Source organism: Sparus aurata, chromosome 16, assembly GCF_900880675.1.
Source record: "Sparus aurata chromosome 16, fSpaAur1.1, whole genome shotgun sequence".
Classification (NCBI taxonomy): Eukaryota; Metazoa; Chordata; class Actinopteri; order Spariformes; family Sparidae; genus Sparus; species Sparus aurata.
This window is the reverse complement of record NC_044202.1, coordinates 16,365,879-16,382,597: the sequence shown is the minus strand read 5'-3', so window position 1 is coordinate 16,382,597 and position 16,719 is coordinate 16,365,879. Positions and strand designations below refer to the sequence as shown.

At 41.9% G+C, this 16,719-nt stretch overlaps 2 protein-coding genes across 2 annotated transcripts; both read right to left on the bottom strand.

The window, feature by feature from the left end:
* Nucleotides 1-3,652: 3,652 nt before the first annotated feature.
* Nucleotides 3,653-6,022, bottom strand: LOC115566358 (glutathione-specific gamma-glutamylcyclotransferase 1-like). Its single transcript, XM_030392201.1, has 3 exons — nt 5,715-6,022; nt 5,516-5,551; nt 3,653-4,508 (listed from the first exon to the last, which is right to left on the bottom strand). The coding sequence occupies exons 1-3, from the start codon at nt 5,883-5,885 to the stop codon at nt 4,089-4,091; spliced, it is 627 nt and encodes a 208-aa protein (XP_030248061.1). The 5' UTR covers nt 5,886-6,022; the 3' UTR covers nt 3,653-4,088.
* Nucleotides 6,023-7,987: 1,965 nt separating this feature from the next.
* LOC115566357 (delta-like protein 4) lies at nt 7,988-15,686 on the bottom strand. The gene is made up of 11 exons (XM_030392200.1): nt 15,241-15,686; nt 14,877-15,131; nt 14,333-14,390; nt 13,546-13,809; nt 12,711-12,771; nt 11,959-12,089; nt 11,698-11,867; nt 11,216-11,435; nt 10,413-11,127; nt 9,526-9,634; nt 7,988-9,432 (listed from the first exon to the last, which is right to left on the bottom strand). Exons 1-11 carry the CDS (start codon nt 15,286-15,288, stop codon nt 9,427-9,429), a joined length of 2,037 nt encoding a protein of 678 aa, XP_030248060.1. The 5' UTR covers nt 15,289-15,686; the 3' UTR covers nt 7,988-9,426.
* Between the last annotated feature and the right edge of the window lie 1,033 nt (nt 15,687-16,719).

Genomic DNA, 16,719 nt, shown 5'->3' with positions numbered 1-16,719 from the left:
GAGTATATTCACTGTGAACATTCAAAGTCAGACATAAGTTTGTATGTTTTGCACCTCTTGTTGTGAGTTAGAAACCTCTAACATGGTGGTTTCGTGTTCCCCCTGCATGTCTCCAAAGAGCCCTAACAGTGTGGTAAGTGGCATTTATAGATTTAACTCTTCTTTATCATTCTGTCTCTCATTAGAGGTGTTAGAGTGACTTGTAAATCATAATGCTCTAATGCAACATAATTGCAAATAGATTAAGAAATTCTAGATCCGCCCCCGTAAACATCACATTGCAGCCTGTCTAGAGTGGAAAATCTGTTTTTACAGCTGTAGTTGTGGTCCGGTCATTCTGTCTTGGACTTGAGTCAACTCGAGTCACCGTCTTGATGACGATCAGCTTAACGCCATTTGATCTCAGATATTAATGACTTGTGACTTGGCTTGAGACATGATGACTGTGTTCATTTCATATTTTTAGTTTTTCACTGTTTTTCATGGTCTGGCTGTTGAAAACAGAGCTTCAAAATCATCTTAATGTTACAGTGACTTGTAATATGATAAATGGTGTCTCTGTCTCAGCCACTCTGCCTCCCTTTCGCTTCTTTCTGCATTATCTAAGTGCAGGTACTGGATAAAAAACGTGTTGGTACCGTGTTACAATACCTGGTTTGTATTTTACATTAATAAAAAGGTTTCTGGTTTTCCCTCTGATGTCTTTCGGCTGCTCTGCCACAACTCTCTGTGAATTATGGAGTTTCCTGAAAGCAACCTGTAACTGCTACGTATTGTAAATGCAAGTTAGCTCAGTGAGCTGACTCTGCTCGGACGGCGGGAATGGGCACCAGAACCAGGGCCAGATGAGCTAGCAATGGAAGCGGGCTCAGCGGGTTCTACCGACATCCCCTACCGAGTTAGGATGTGCTGAGTTTTGTATGTAGTTACAATCAGTGGCGTGCGCAGACTTTTTGAAGGGCAGGGGCGAAAATAAGGGCACTTAAGCGCGCGTTTTGGCTCCCAAGAGGACACTTTAGCGCGCGTTTTGGCTCCCAAGAGGGCACTTTAGCGCGTGTTTTGGTTCCCAAGAGGGCAGTTTATCATGTTTTAACTAGCCAAGGGGGCAGTTTAGTGTGTTTTGCCAATCAAGAGGGCACTTTAGCATGCTTTTTTGGCTCTCAGGAGGGCACTTTTGTGCACGTATTGGCTCTCAGGAGGGCACTTTAGCGTGCGTTTTGGCTCTCAGGAGGGCACTTTAGCGCGCGTTTTTCAACAATTGGGCCATGAGGGGGGGCGACTGCCCCCCTTGTGCACATCACTGGTTACAATACATCTAACAAACAGTTACAGAAACATGGTATTTTGTATTTATGACAGTTGTTTTGCACTCAGAACTGGTGGGGGCGCCAAATCGTACAAAATATTCATTCCTACGTAATGTCGCTTTAAATGTGATGGAGAGGGAATTTTTTTTTGGGACTGAATTAGTTGTCTTTTGTTTGATTAAAAGTATTTGACTGAATATCAGTAATTATAATACAAATGTATTATTTTCATTTCACTTAATTATTTTATTTATGAGCCTATTGTCATCATTTCTGAACAGATTGGATAAATTGGCCAATGAAATCATTATTAGACAGGTACTTATAGCTTGTCTTATCTTTTTAGAAAGACCAGATACTGCAGGTAAGACTGGAGTCACTTGGGTGGGATAAAAGTCACTTAACTAGACGTAGCCTGTGACCTGACCTGTCCTGACCTGCCTGAGAAAAGTGACTTGGCACCTGCCTGAATTTGGATTGCATAGCTTGAGTCATTTCTTTGTATGGGTGGGGAAGGTGAGCTTTGTTATTGTCTGTACGAAGATGTAAATCACAAACAGGATTATCTGTCCTAGCGTCTACAAGAAAGAACAACAACACAGTTCAATTTGGGGAGTAGACGGAGAGTCAGCCAAGTTCCTTGAATCATAAGATATTCATGTCGCGGGAGACATGTGGTAAAACTTGTTTACATGTAACAAATTATACCGTGTCCTGCAGTCCAAAGCTACTAACAAACCCGTCTGTTGGAAGCAGAGGTTTACTCATTGTTGTCTGTCTGGACAACAGAACATTGTGTCTCAGACAGTGCAGAGAACTTGGAGTACTCTGTTTTTCAGTGGCCATTTGGCAACAGCAGGAGCCATAAAAAGTGCTTCCATGTATCACAAGGGCAGCCACTGGACACGTTTTTTTTTTTTTTTTTTTTTTGGTTACGTAATGACAGGTTATCATGATCTATATCAGGAGCCCATGCTTTTGTTTGTCCACCTTCTGTACATGTGAGCTCTCCGCGAAATGTATGTTCCTAGCTTTCCGTTTTTCACAGCCCAAAACCTTTGCCCTAGTTTCGGCTGGCTTCTTGGAAAGTGGAGCAGCGTTCCAGAAAAAATTTGGAGCATGAAGTCTTGGCTTGTTTATTCAAGGATAGAACTTCTTTTCTCTGAAAAAAAAAAAAAAAGAAGGGGAAAAAAAGTCTGACATGTGGCATGTGCACATGTTATGGTCACGTGATGGAAGCTCAGACAAGCAAAGAAACCCTATCTGCCCACCCACCCCCGAGCAAAGCCCCCATATGCTCTACACTCTATATTGTAAGAGGAGGAGCTCGTCCAGCGCAGGCGTGTTCTGCTACAGCTGACCGTGTGCGCTCGAAAACACAGATTTCTCCCAACGTCAGCACAACTGGACATCTCACTGGCCAAGTAGCGCATGATATATGCTTGATTTTCTGTTCTATCTTTAAAGGGGCCATATGTAGTTTTGGAGAGGAAATTCATGTTAATGAGGTTCTAACACGATCTCACGCTGGTCATAGAGGAAGAATAAATTCCCCAGAACACTGTTTGAAACAAAGAGAGGTGGCAGGGTCCCCCAAATATAGTATGAAATTGTGTTCTCCCTTAAGGTCGTTTTTTTTATTCAGTTTATTCATTTTTAGTTAGTTAGTTTAGTTTTTATTTTAGGCATATAGAAAATCAGTCCCTTCTGATCAAAATGCATTCTCAAAACTACATAGTGCACCTTTAAATGTCCTCTGAGACTTCTCTATGGAGTGAAATATGCAGATATCTGAATGTATGGCCTTACAATAACATCAAATGGAATACTCTAGATGGTTGTGGATCACTTTAGATGCATTTCCACTAAATTCACCCTGACACGTGTTTTCTTTGGGATCTGAAATAGATTTGAAAGTAAAGTTTTTATGTGTTTTAGTAATGCTTGGCTACTCATCAGGAATTTTAAAAGATGGACCCACCACTGCGCCGAGACCCTGGTGATCCGGGCACCATGAGAGAGAATGTTTGTATAGCCGGTATAGCTGGTTGTGACAAGTAGTATTTTCTTTAAAATCCTTGTCTCAAGAACTGAACAGAGCTGCTATGAGGTCCACACACGTATGAAATACAGTTAAAGTGCAAAGAAAAAAGCTAAAAGCTCCACAGCCTGTACAGTTAACAGCTCCCAGAGGAAAAGTATGCATTTCCTTTAGGCCAGAGGCCACAGCTGTACATTCCACGGCCACGTGATGAGGGGCCGTGAAACAAGGGGGGGTCTGTACGCTCTCGAGCAAGCAAACTCATGCGTGCAGGAGAGTAAAAAAAAAAAAAAACACCATGTAGTCTTTGTGCAGAATTCAATCATTTATTTTAAAAAGGTACACAGTATACAATCATTGCTGAAATCCTTTTACAACAAAGGTGTAAGACATTCAGCGAGAGACGTCGTCATCTCCTGGTGTGTGTTTTTTAAAGCACCATATGCGTCTGGAATCTTCATTCAGTGTGCTGTACAGTGATGTGTGTGTGTAAGATAAATTCTCCGTCTTCGCAGTCCAAAAATGTCAAGTGAGAAGGTCACAGACGAGTGCTGAGGAACACTCTGTGAGGTTATGTTACTACCTTAAAATAGAAGATGTCACCGGTTTTTACATTTTCCTTGACGTCAAACGGGGTATTGCCTATTCAAGCAGCGGATACCCTGAAAACTTGTTGCAAGATTTCCCTTTCACCCAGCATAAAAATAAAAATCTTCATAATATGTACAATATGTAGTCTTTCATGTACCTGCCATCAGCAGGGGTGTTTGGTCTAAGGGTTTGATCCCTCCACAGTCACTGAAAATGTTCAGAAGAGCCGCCTCAATAGAGAAGAGGTGCTCGTCCTCTACTTCAGGACAGTATAGTCTCATGAACTCTGCCAGGCGCACCAGGTATTCACTGTTGTGGCCCGTGCTGCCCCTGCAGGCAGCGATCTGGGCGGCGATCTCCTTGTCCGAGGCCGGACCGAGGTAGATGGGGTTGTCAGAAGTGGCGATGTAGACGAGGGCCAACAGGGGAGCCTGGCCCTGCTCCTTCGGGATGAACTCCACCATCTTGGTCCTGTAACCCCCCAGCATGACCTCTCTCATGTTAAGGTACTGGAGGGACTCCTCTACCTGGGAGTCTGTCACCTCGTAGGCCACTCCCCATGTGCAAGCCTGAGGGGAAAATAAAGTGGAGCGGTAAGCACAGTACAATAGCCAAAAATGGCAGTAAGTATACGGTACACATGCAAAGTACAACATGCAAAAGACCTAATTTCAGTCTGTCAACACGTCATGGGAGTTTGTGGATATAGTGACTACGTGGGTAAAGACAAATGTTGGAACAGACTGTAGAACAGTCTGTTAGTTAATTTCACTTAACTGCAATAAAGACTTTCAAACAGGAAAAGGTGACAACGATGTAATAACATCCGAAACCTAAGACCATATATATAACAATAACAATATAATGTCAGTAAGTCGTCCAAAGGTCCCATAACTCGGATGCTTGTCTGCATTTTAAATGATACGATTGATTTTTTTCCCCATTTTTTGTCCTTAAACCCACAGGGGACCCACAGTTTCAACAGCAATTGGAAAAGAGTAAATACAGACTTGTCTAACCTTAGTTATAGTATATATATATATATATATATATATATATATATATATATATATATATACATGTATGTATATATATATATACATATATATATATATATATATATATATATATATATATATATATATGTATGTATATATATATATATGTATGTATGTATATATATATATATGTATGTATGTATATATATATATATGTATGTATGTATATATATATATATGTATGTATGTATATATATATATATATGTATGTATGTATATATATATATATATATATGTATGTATATATATATGTGTGTGTGTGTGTGTGTGTGTGTGTGTGTGTGTGTATAGTAGAAGTAATGGTACTACAGTAGCAGTAATGGTAGACATGTTGAATCAAACTGATGTGAATTAAATAAGAATAAATTCCAGGCTAAGGATGTATTTTTAAATTTTTTCTCACAGCATCACTGGGTGTATTTCGGAGGTGTTTCTTCTTAGTGGGGTGAATATAGCAGGAAACCCATTTTAGCGCTGCATGCTGTGTACAGTATCGAAATAGACTTGGGAACACTTACCTCCTGATCCTCTACTAGTGTGGCCACTCTGCCTGGCTGTGGAGAGCAAGGACACACGCACAGTGAGAACATGACTACTCAGCATATTCACTGGCAGCTTTACACTTCAGAATAAAACATAATAAACAGTGATGGATTGGAGAGCAAATCAGTGCAATAGTGGATGGATGTGATGTGATGGATGTGCCACAGATCTCACCATGTCCTTGTTCCCTCGGTAAAAATCATCTCCATGCCAGAAGCGCCTTTTGTACCCTGTAATGTATCCAATTTTGCTCTTCTTGTAAGCAAACCCTGGTTTCCACACCAAGGAGCCGTATCCAAAAATCCACGCGGTGGTCTTTTCCCTGATAATGTCCTGAGGTTTCATTGTAAAGCGTTTTGGCTGTGTTTTAAAAACGGGACAAGGTCGCTGATATCAACAAGTAGGTGCTCTCCGGTGTTTCCTCTCTTGTTTCTCTTGTTCTATACATTCCAGTGCATCTGCTGTCACTTTTATAAAGTGTTTTGGGCCTCAGGAGGAGTGTCGCCGAAAAAAAAAAAAAAACTCGTTCGTCTTGAGTGGATGTGCAGAAACACGTGCATTTGTTGTTCAGAGCGCGTCAGAGCCACACGGTGTGTGCGACCAATGGGATCAAAGAAGGGGCGGGAGTAGCCACCAGTTAAACCAATCGGGGTAGTTTCGGTAGTAACGCTTCATGCCAATGCTAATGTTGGGAAAACACAGTTCTCTAGGCAAAAAAGTTCCATGGTACATGAACTGAGCAATTATTTAAAACATTCATCTGTTACTATTGTGTAAACTATTACCTTTACTATTTCATTCTTTTCTATTTTATTTGTTTGTTTGTTTGTTTCTGTCTGTCTTTCGTTCCTTCTTTCTGTCTGTCTTTCTTTCTTTCTTTCTTTCACAAAATCCCTTTCACATACACGTTTCTTTTACATAAATGTATCTGATCTTTTTCTTTTCATAGCACATTAGAATTTTCACATCATGGCCATACGCTTAAAGGCCTGTATTGTAATTAACACTTTGTCATTATTATTACTTTTATTATTTTTAATGTGGGAGCACCTTTTGTACCCTTGAGTGTCAAGCAGTCAGTAATAGTCCAGCAGGTAATCACATTACCTATAAATAGCTGGGACTGTTATATCTGTGCTCTCTTAAGCTCATTAAGTGTCTGTGTTCTGCTGAGGCCTGTCTAGCACACCATGGGCCGATCAATCATGAATGACAGCCTGACATCAGTTTTGCCCTCTGCCTGTCACTGGCTGTGCATGATATTTGATGAGCTGAGTGGGAGAAACTCTTTTTTCCTCCAACTTCACATGAAGCTCACTGCCCCCAAGTGGTAGCTCAAATACACTGCTCCAGTCTTGAGACCTGAAGCTCTAAAGCGAGGCTTACGGTGGGGATGTTAGCTTCACCTGGAGTTCAGGTGAACAAGATACACAATGTGCAAAGTGGACGCAGGCTGTCAGGCTGAGGGGGCAGAGGTAGAAGAAATAAAAGGGGCACCAGCTGCACATGGTGGAGGAGGTTCTGATGCATTTATGGTGAAACAGTACTACTACATAAATACATAAAACATGCAGGAAATAAATAAAGGTCCAGTGTATAGGATTTCAAGGGGATTTGGGGTCATATATAGAATATACATTAATATTGAAAGTTATTACACTACAGGGGCAGCCCTCCATGTGGACACTCAGCCTGTCCACTTTGCCTAGCCAAGAGACACAGTTGCATGCTGAAGAGGTTGGTTTGTTTACCTGGAAAAGTGCCGCTGGTGTTCTGCTGTATCACCTACGTCAGCAAAGCAGATACGCCAGTGCAAAAGTATAAATGCTCACAGCGGCGTATGCAACTTGCATAGGTTACCGTGTAGGCTTTGGGTAGCAGCTACTTGCGACTATAAAATCAGCCTCAACACCAATATTATTACTTAGCCCGCTTAGCTAAATCTTTGTATGCCTTCAGAGTTCTGATGGTGCATCAGTTGTAATGACACTTTATTGCTTTGTATCACCCACAACTGTTTCTCCAGTAACCTCCCCAGAAAACATGTGAGTAGGAATTGTGTTTTCCCCACTGGAAGGGTACTTTATCATGTTTCTAGAGGGCTGGGGGTGGGGGGCAGCTGTCACCCACCTGCATGGGTGACAGCGATAATTGTCTGCTGGGTTGTAAATGGTCCTCAGCCTCACTGGCTGTGGGGCCCTTGTATGCTATACCCACGCTCCGCTAGTAACAGCATAATAAAACAGCATATGCAGATTTTCTCACTGACACATGTCCAAGCATATGGCAAATTGTGTTGAGTTCCTCACATCTCAATCCATCACCCTTCCCCATTTTCAGCTTCCTGCACTAAGAGATAACCTATTGTCAGAGATCACCGTGAACTAACCCCTCAGTTACTCAGCGATGTGATATTCATACATGAGCGATTCAGGGAAACAGTTAAGTTCTGTAGAGAGACCACAAGGATTCTTTATTTTCACATACAGATGTTTTTTTTTTTGTTTTTTTTAAATATATATCTTATTGTTTGAGTAATTCCTTACATTGCTGCCAATTACAACGCTGTCCACTGAATGATTGCTAGCACATTGATTTCACATCACACTGACACAGATAGTCGTGGAATCATTCGAAATGCTACCAGGCCAAATATATATGACTGTATCTATAGACAATGAAGCCACTTCCACACGGGCTGACACAAATAAAGTTTCTAGATGATTCCAAACATTTAAATTAGGATCTCTATTTGACCACATGTACACTCAACCATTGAAGAGCAACAAACAAACAGTGTACCAGATATGTATCCATTGTTTCTTTTTATGACAAAACAAAACAAAAAATATTAATAAAATAAAACACCGACACTTTAAAAATAAATTCACCTTTTCTGGGCGTCAAAACGGATGTCCATACTTCTAATCTCAACATATAAATATACAGTATATACAAAATAATCTTACAAAACATAGAAAGAGAAGGATCAGTGCTTCATATTCTTAAATTACTAGTGAAATACTAATCTTACAAAAAAACATTATTGGTTCAGTAATTTCCTTTGAAGGCGTCCTTGGTACGATAGTCACTTCATGTATTTCTTTGTCTTTATCTAAGGGTGATCTTGCATAAGGTAAAACAAGGCCTTATCATGAGATCCCTGCATGGAGCTACAGCGTATTGCATCTTTTGATCTTTATATGTCACCTCCATTTTTTTTTTGTGCAAGGGCATCAAGATAAGGCGGGGCACAACGTTTGTCTTCAACACATATATAAGGCTTTGTGATCGAGGCTGCATACATTCTTTATTTAAAAAAAAAAAAAGGATTTACAAAACTGACGACCCTAAAGATCCTTCAAAAATGAACCGTTTTCAGTAGTTTTTGTCCCTCTTTTGATTTAGCACAATGCTGATTTTTGTTTGCATAGCGCATTGCAGGCCACAACAAAAAAAAATGAAAAAGAAAAAAAGGCTGGCTCCCTCCACAGGCTTGTTGGCAGTAAGTTGATTTGTTGATTGCTGATTACTGCAATAAGGTGGAGAGGAGTACATCGAGATAGTCCTCGTCTTCTAATCAACACGGCATAAACGTCTCGGCCCCGAAGCCCTTGGATGAACTTGGTCAGGTCGAAAGCATCGAAGGCGCGTCCACAAGTCAGGGTTCTCTCATTATTTCCCGCAGTCTTTTTTTATTCAGTCTTTACATTCTCACTAAGATGAGTAGCTTTAGTTTTTGTTGAGTTCGAAGAGCACATCGGCTCCATCCAGTTATCAAGTTTTCAAGAGCAGCAACTTGCATTTAAATAAATCCCAGTCTCTCCACGCTTGTAAACAGTCCACAAGAAATCCAACATTGACAGTGAATAATATCTTCTATTAATTATACCTGAAAAAGAAGATACGATCGATGAATTCATCAGTACATCTGAAATAACAACAATATCAAGGGAAATAGATTGATTGTGGAAAACAAGCTTACCTCAGTTGCAATGATGCATTCATTTTTCTCCTCTGCTATTACAAAGACAGACTGGTACATTGAATCTCTGGGAGAACATATTGTTGATATTCTACAGTCGGGCCTTTCACTGTGGAGGAAAGATATGTTATATTAGTTACAAAGCACGAAAATCATCAATGACCTGATGACCACTACACAGTAAGACTGCAACGATTAGTCAGTCAAATTGAAATGAAACGGCAACTATTTTAGTAATTGATTATAGAGGAACTATTGCGCTGTGTTTTTTCCTCCTTTCTTTTATTGTTTTGTGTAGGTTCAGAAGCTCCTCTCTCCCACAAAACACACTGCTCCTGAAACGCCTCATCAGCAGCCCCACCTTTAATTCAGAGACTGTGTGACATCACACTACGTCACCATGTTATACATTTGCATAATTTATGTCTAGTGGGAAATTTGGCAAGTAAAACTTAATTAAGCACAGCTACACTGTTGCAGTTAGCAGTGTTAGCAGGGCTCAGGTGTGTGTGAGCTGGCCAATCAGAGTAGACTGGGCATTCAGGAGGAGGGGCCTAAACTGAAAAAAAACAAAACATTTTGAGCATTAAAGCATGTAAACCTGTTCTAGAAGTAACCCAAATTAAAACCGTGAACCTGAATTTAGTAACTTCAATAATTTCAGTAATTTTCAAACAAAAGTAACAAATATTTGCCAGTTGCACAGCCGAAATGTAAGGATGGTGGCATTTGTGACAGTTAATAAGTTATATTGGGGTTTTGGACTGACTTTTGGACATGAGAGGCAGTTTGAAGGTCTTCTAAAGAGCTGAAGAGCATTTTTGATATTTTTTTTAAAAAACGATTAACGATTCATCATAAAAATGCACCCTTTCAGGTGCTCTTACCTGTACATTCTCGTCAAATGCTTTTTTTCTTCTATTGTCTTTTCACAGTTTTCATCTTTGTCCAAAAGCGACAGTTCATCCTTGTACCCCGTGGAGGTTTTATAGTCCAGGTGGTAGTGGTTGATGTGTTTGTGATTAGACTTTTCACTTGGACATTCTACCTCCAGATCCATCTTTCTATTGTTGTTCTTGAGTTCTAGAGTGGAGATAAGGTTCTCCTTCTGAAAGTCACTCTTGGAGAGGTTGTTCATGGTCTCCGAGTCCTGCTCCTTGTTCCTCTGCTTCCTGACATGACGTACTACTACCACTACCATGCAGCAAAGCACCAGAACGGCCACCAGGCCGACTCCCAAGCTGATGGCAGCCAAGCTCAGCTTGTCTACGCTGGGGCTGTCCACATCTTTGGACTGGCACTGAAGGCCGCTGTAATGGTCCGGGCAGGTGCAGGTGGGCTGGCCTTTTGCTCCAGTGGTGCAGGTTCCGCCGTTCAGGCAGGGATGAGAGGCACAGCCGCCTGTTGGCTTGTCGCAGTGGCGGCCTGTGTACCCTGGAGGACAGGTGCAGGTGTAGTCGTTGATGCGGTCTATGCAGGTGGAGCCGTTTGCGCAGGGGTTCCTGGCACACTCGTTGATGTTGATCTCGCAGCGCAGACCTGCGAAGCCTGAACGACAGCTGCACATCGGGAGGTTGCCATGGACAGTGACACAATGTCCACCTGTGTGTAAGATAAACAGCATTATAGAAGCTGTCCTTGTGTTTATTTCCAGCACAAATCTATAGCAAGTAAAATATTTATTTTTTACCATTGGTGCATTGCAGTGAGGTACATTTATCCACTTTCTTCTCACAGTTCAGTCCAGTGTAGCCTGCCGGACAATCGCATATGTACGTATGCCCATTGTCCCTCTCCTTGCACTTGCCACCATGAAAGCAGGGTGTATCAGCGCAGGTCAGCATCCTGTGCTCACAGTGTGTCCCTTCAAACCCCTGCGGGCACACACACCTATAGCCGTTCTCAGAGTCCTGCAGCGGGGGAAAAGATATAAAGTTTATCAGAAAGCTCCCTGTCAGATGTTTTGTGTTATCACATCCTGTTCACGACTGCACCAATGAACCCCATTATCCTCGGTTTGAATTCTATTTACAGTCCGCGCTCTGTGAACTGGGTCATCTACCGACTTGACAATCAATAGCATCCTCCTGGAGCAGCAGATAGACCGAGGCGAAAACAAAAACAGGAAAGCCTGTGTTGTGGGAAAGGAGAGAGAGAGACTTCCGGACTCACCAGGCAGTGGCCTCCGTTGCGACAGGGCTGGCTGTCACACTCCCTGACCTCCATGTCACAGTTGACCCCGGTGAAGCCCGGCAGGCAGGCGCAGGTGTAGCTGCCCTGGCCCGTATTCATACAAGTGGCCCCGTTAGTGCAGGGTTTGTGGTGGGTGCAGTAGTTCAGATCTGTAAACAAACGAACGGAAATGTTATCTTATGGAGAGCACTTATATTTTAATTTCCTTGTAGTCGAGGTAGAAAGGGGTTCGCCACTCACCTTGATCACAAAAGATGCCCCCCCAGCCTTCCTTGCAGGTGCACTGCCACGGCTCTGTACAGGTACCATGTTTACAGGATGGATGGAGTTTACACACATCACAAAAGAGCCCCTGCCAGCCCTCTCTGCATCTGTTCACACATAAAACAGCAAAAACATGACTGCTGGCTCACGCCTTAATTTCTTTATCCACCACGTCACAGCTCATATTCCTAGAGATTTTTTTAAAGGTGCAGTATGTACTTTGGGGGAAGACATTTTAACCAGAAGAGAAACATTTACTGATTTCTATTCTTTCTTTTTTTTTTGTTTGTTTACACCTAAACCACTATTTAACTAAATAAAGAAACTGTCTTTGTTTTCGTGACTGAATAAACAAACTGACCTTAAAGGACAACACAGCTTCATACTGTTTTACTTTGTTTGTATTTGGCGGACACTGCCACCTTTCTAGCTTCAAACAGGGAGGAAGTTCTGGGGAACTTATCATCCTCTGAGAACAGCTTGGTTATTCAGTTATGGGGAAAAAAAAGTTTATATTACTTAATTCAAAATTCTGAGGATGAATTTCTTCTCCAAAGCTACATTGTGCCCATTTAAACAGAAGCAATACACTCCTGAAATTCAATAAACTGTCCCCTTTTAGTTAAATAATTAAGTACTAACATTTTATGTAATGTTTTTTCTAATCTTATGTTATAGCAAATTAACATTCAGTCAATGAATAATGGATACAGGTGAATAATACTCACTTGCACTCTCCAGGTAGTGTGCAGTTTCCATTCCTTTCATTGCACCCTTCAAGGCAAATTGCTGTTTTAAAAAACAAACAAACAAAACAAAAGACACAAGACTTTATTCATAAGAAGCTGTTAATGACACTTTTATCACCTTTAAAAACTTTTCTACGCACAAAAAAACCTGTTACCCAATAGAAAAACACAATTTGCCTGCCCATGTGACATTTATCCTGCCTTGGTTTTGCGGTGTTAAACGGCTGGTTAGTGCAGCAGCAGATGCTTGTTCTCAAAAAAATAAAAAAAAAAGAGAGAGGGAGAGAGAGAGAGAGTGAGAGAGAGAGTGAAAAACAGGACAGCTGCCCCATTGTTATCGGTGGGCAGTTCGAGGCCCCGTTTGCAGCTGCTGCCCCGCGCTGCCCCAACAATAGAGCCCGCAGTTTAGTGGCGCGTGGCGGCCGATAATGCCGCGATTAACCCCGGCGCGCGCTGCTTCTGCCGAGCGACCACCGCCCTGGATTAAAGCCGCACGCGCCCGCAGAGAAAGCTGGTGCCTGTCTGTTCTTCACATTTCCACCTGAACACACCTGTGACCCCGCGACAGGTGTTACAGACAGGCAGAACACCTTGTCGTTTTAAAAATGCACAACGTCACAAAAAAGGGGACTATTTCGCGGAAGAATAAAACAAATATACCCGCAATTTCTGAAAGAAAGAATAAAAAAAAAATAGATTTAAATTATTATGCCACGTACCCTCCTCTAAAGTGTGCCCTGTGACCTTTAACAACACACACCCACACACAAACACAAAACACAGTGTCCATATGGTGTCTTTCACTCTTGCTTACGTTCTTGGCAGTATTCTCCCTTCCATCCCGGCAGACAGGCTATTTGCCCGTCCGTCTTGCAGGTGTAGTGGCCAAAATGGTCGTCTCTCGGAGCGCATATTTTGGAACAAGTGTCCCCGTAGTAATTGTCATTGCAGATGAACCGGTATGAGTACCTTAGCTCCGTCTGCGCCAGACTCGGCTCACCCTGGGACCACTCATGCCCTATTCCCAACTGTTTATGGATGGCAAAAGAACCAATCAAGAATTCAGGGTTGGTGGGGTCTGTGAAGAAAAAAAAAAAGAACAAACGGGCATGTAGGGATTATGTTTTTTCAATCTCACAATAGTTGATACATCTAACAGTTTAACCCTTTGGTGATTTTGTGCGCACGGAAATTTCCCCTTCCTCTCTCATGTGACCATTATTCCCCCGTTATGAAGGACCTAACAAAAAAGGTGTAAAATCCAGGAAAGGGCTGTCATGGGATTTTTTTTTTGGCAAGGCCTCTGCGTTCTCACTTAAGCCTGTGCACTTTCCCATGCGTGCCAAAAATAAAACAAGGGAAGCGCGATTGTGTTGGGAGAGTTTCGATTGTGAAGGAATTGTCCGTGTGACTCACAAGGCATCCAAACAAACACGGACCCGTGACGCTCAGAGCGCCCAGATGCGTTTGCCAGCGCTTCGGCTGAGGGTTATTGATGAAACGTGCGACAGGTATCATAGGTGTAATCTACTGTACGGTGTGTGTGTGAGTGTGTGCTACACATGGGATGTCTCCCTCTAGTGGCGGACACGTCTCCTTACCTCCAGGCAGGTCCGCTGCAGTAGAATGCCAGGCTTCGATAACTAGTGAGAAAGCACCCTGCGGGGACAAATGAGGAAAAGAGCGTCACCAAAAAACATGAGAATAAATAAAAGGCACATTTAGTTAAAAGTTTTCGGCTTTGTTTCACTGGAAACGGATGGTACCAGCAGTCATTTTTCACTTTAGTCGCTAGAAACTGTTCCAAAGTGAAAATATGAGGATGAACTCTCTCTTTACGCACACAGGGATGCAGTAAACCATTTATAATCGGCTCTACAGTGTTTATGACATTAAAAAAACACGTTTCTGGGGCATTTAAGATATAATATGACCACTCGTGTTAATCTGATGTAGAACATAAAATGGTAAAACTGAATATTAGTAGTTTTACTTAAATGAAAATAAATTCTAAGCACATTTCTGCAACCTGGATGATGTTTTTGAATCCCTTCAATTCAGAGAAATAAAATAAAATAACATTAAGTCTGGCATGTACACATTCGTTTGCTTCGAAAGACATTTGTCCGGACAGGTGTCTCTTACCGGCCAGGTGAAGTTGAGCGGCAGACGCAGCCTGGCGTCCTGCTGCTGGATGCTGAACGAGTCGGTGCCCAGGACAGGTGTGACGACTCTGCCAAATAAACAGCCTCCAGGAGTCACCACCGTCTGGAAGTTCTTCAAACAAACCCTGAAATAAGTCCTGCAGCCGGTCATGCCGCAGCTGAGTCCATTTGCCAGCAAACCTTTAGTATTCTGAAAGTGATGGAGATCTATCTCGAATACACCTGATCCCAGAACCTAGAAGGATACAGAAAGTGAGCACAACAAAATAATGCAACATGTTTTCCCCCAAACTAATATTTCCTAAATTGCAGAGTTAAAAAGCGAAACAAAACAAACATGCTACCTGAGTGAATATTGTCATAACTATTGCAGAGGTGAACCAAACGGCCATCCTTTAGAGTTTGATGTGCGTATCCGTAAAAAATCAGTTCCAACGACAACCAAAAACGCTCCTAATCCAAGTGCTGATGGCGAGTGATGGCAAACAAACGTGATCAAAAAAATAAATATAATCCTTCTTCCAGAGCCTGTAAAGGGACAAGATCCACCTCCGCAATCCGTATCCAGACGGAGAAGTTGGAACAGACCGAGTTATCCAAGTGCAGGAGGTTAGACAAATATCAGTAACGTCAATATCCACAAGTGACTCTGTCTGCGGTCTTTCTGTTGCCCATCCATCGTGCCGGTCAGATGTGGTTTGAGTTTTCTGTGCTGATGCGAGGCTCGTGTTGCCAACAGTGATGCGGACGTGTGGCGGAGCATCAGCGCATAGTGACTACCAGTGAAGGATGTTTGACGTCCCTCCCAGTTTATATACCGCAGTGTAGTGCCATTACAGACACTGTCCGTCAGTAGACACCGCCCACTACCCCTTCTCCACCTTCTTTATGCGTGGAATATCAGTTATGATTATTATTGTGGAGGAGATTGTCTTTGAAGCGCCTGGTACATACATAGAAACGCGCTTTTTCTGAGTTTTTTCCTGCAGGTTGGCCATGCCTTTAACCCAAATACAGAATCATGCAGGAGCTAATAATGATTAAATGTGAAACATATAAGTTGACCTGATCAGTGAATTCACTGTCGGCTACAGTGAGCTCGGGGAAAAATGATTTGTCTCCACCGTTTGTGCGTCTTTACGCGCCTGGCCGCTTCAAGTGCCTTGTGACCTCGCAGCTTTCTGTCTCGTGTTTATTTTAGATAGAGATGAGATAACCCCACAGCTGTGAGATAATGGATTCTATTGCAAACACACCGTCCCACTCATAAATCAGCGGCGGAACCCGCGTTTTACAAAAATCTGGCGCGTAATTGAGTAAAGATGGGCCATCCGGGGCTGACGGTGCATGTTTCAAACGAATATTAAAGGTACACTATGTAGTTTTTTTTTTAAGAAATGCAAACACACAAAAGTTAAATATATGATGCCATCCATAAACTAATATAATAAAAAATATATATTTTTGATTAATATCATATATCCTCTGCCCTCAAAGGTTTGGGAGCTACAAAGGTGGCTCGTTAGAAAGGTCCTCTAAATGTAGTTAAAGTAAAATCAAATTTATTTTTCTTTCAGTTCATACTTACACCAAATTAGTCAATGTAGTCATTTTCTCTCCACGCTTCAAATTTTTTCCTAAAAACTGCATGGTGCACCTTTAATGTAGCATATTTGTGTTTATTTGGAACTATTTCCACTATCTTAATATATATATATATATATATCTTTTAACTGGGTACATACAGAGGTTTGTTGTTTGAAGGATAAACCCCTTGAGACGGACTATCTCATTTTCAAGGGGGTCCTTAACACAAAAATAGC

Coding starts and splice junctions, on each gene's coding strand:
- LOC115566358 (XM_030392201.1), bottom strand. CDS start 5,885: ATGAAACCTCAGGACATTATCAGGGAAAAGACCACCGCGTGGATTTTT. Junction 5,552..5,714: donor ACCGAGGGAACAAGGACATG/GTGAGATCTGTG, acceptor TGCTCTCCACAG/CCAGGCAGAGTGGCCACACT. Junction 4,509..5,515: donor CACTAGTAGAGGATCAGGAG/GTAAGTGTTCCC, acceptor TTTTCCCCTCAG/GCTTGCACATGGGGAGTGGC.
- LOC115566357 (XM_030392200.1), bottom strand. CDS start 15,288: ATGGCCGTTTGGTTCACCTCTGCAATAGTTATGACAATATTCACTCAG. Junction 13,810..14,332: donor TGCAGCGGACCTGCCTGGAG/GTAAGGAGACGT, acceptor TTTTCTTCACAG/ACCCCACCAACCCTGAATTC. Junction 11,868..11,958: donor GGGCATCTTTTGTGATCAAG/GTGAGTGGCGAA, acceptor GTTTGTTTACAG/ATCTGAACTACTGCACCCAC.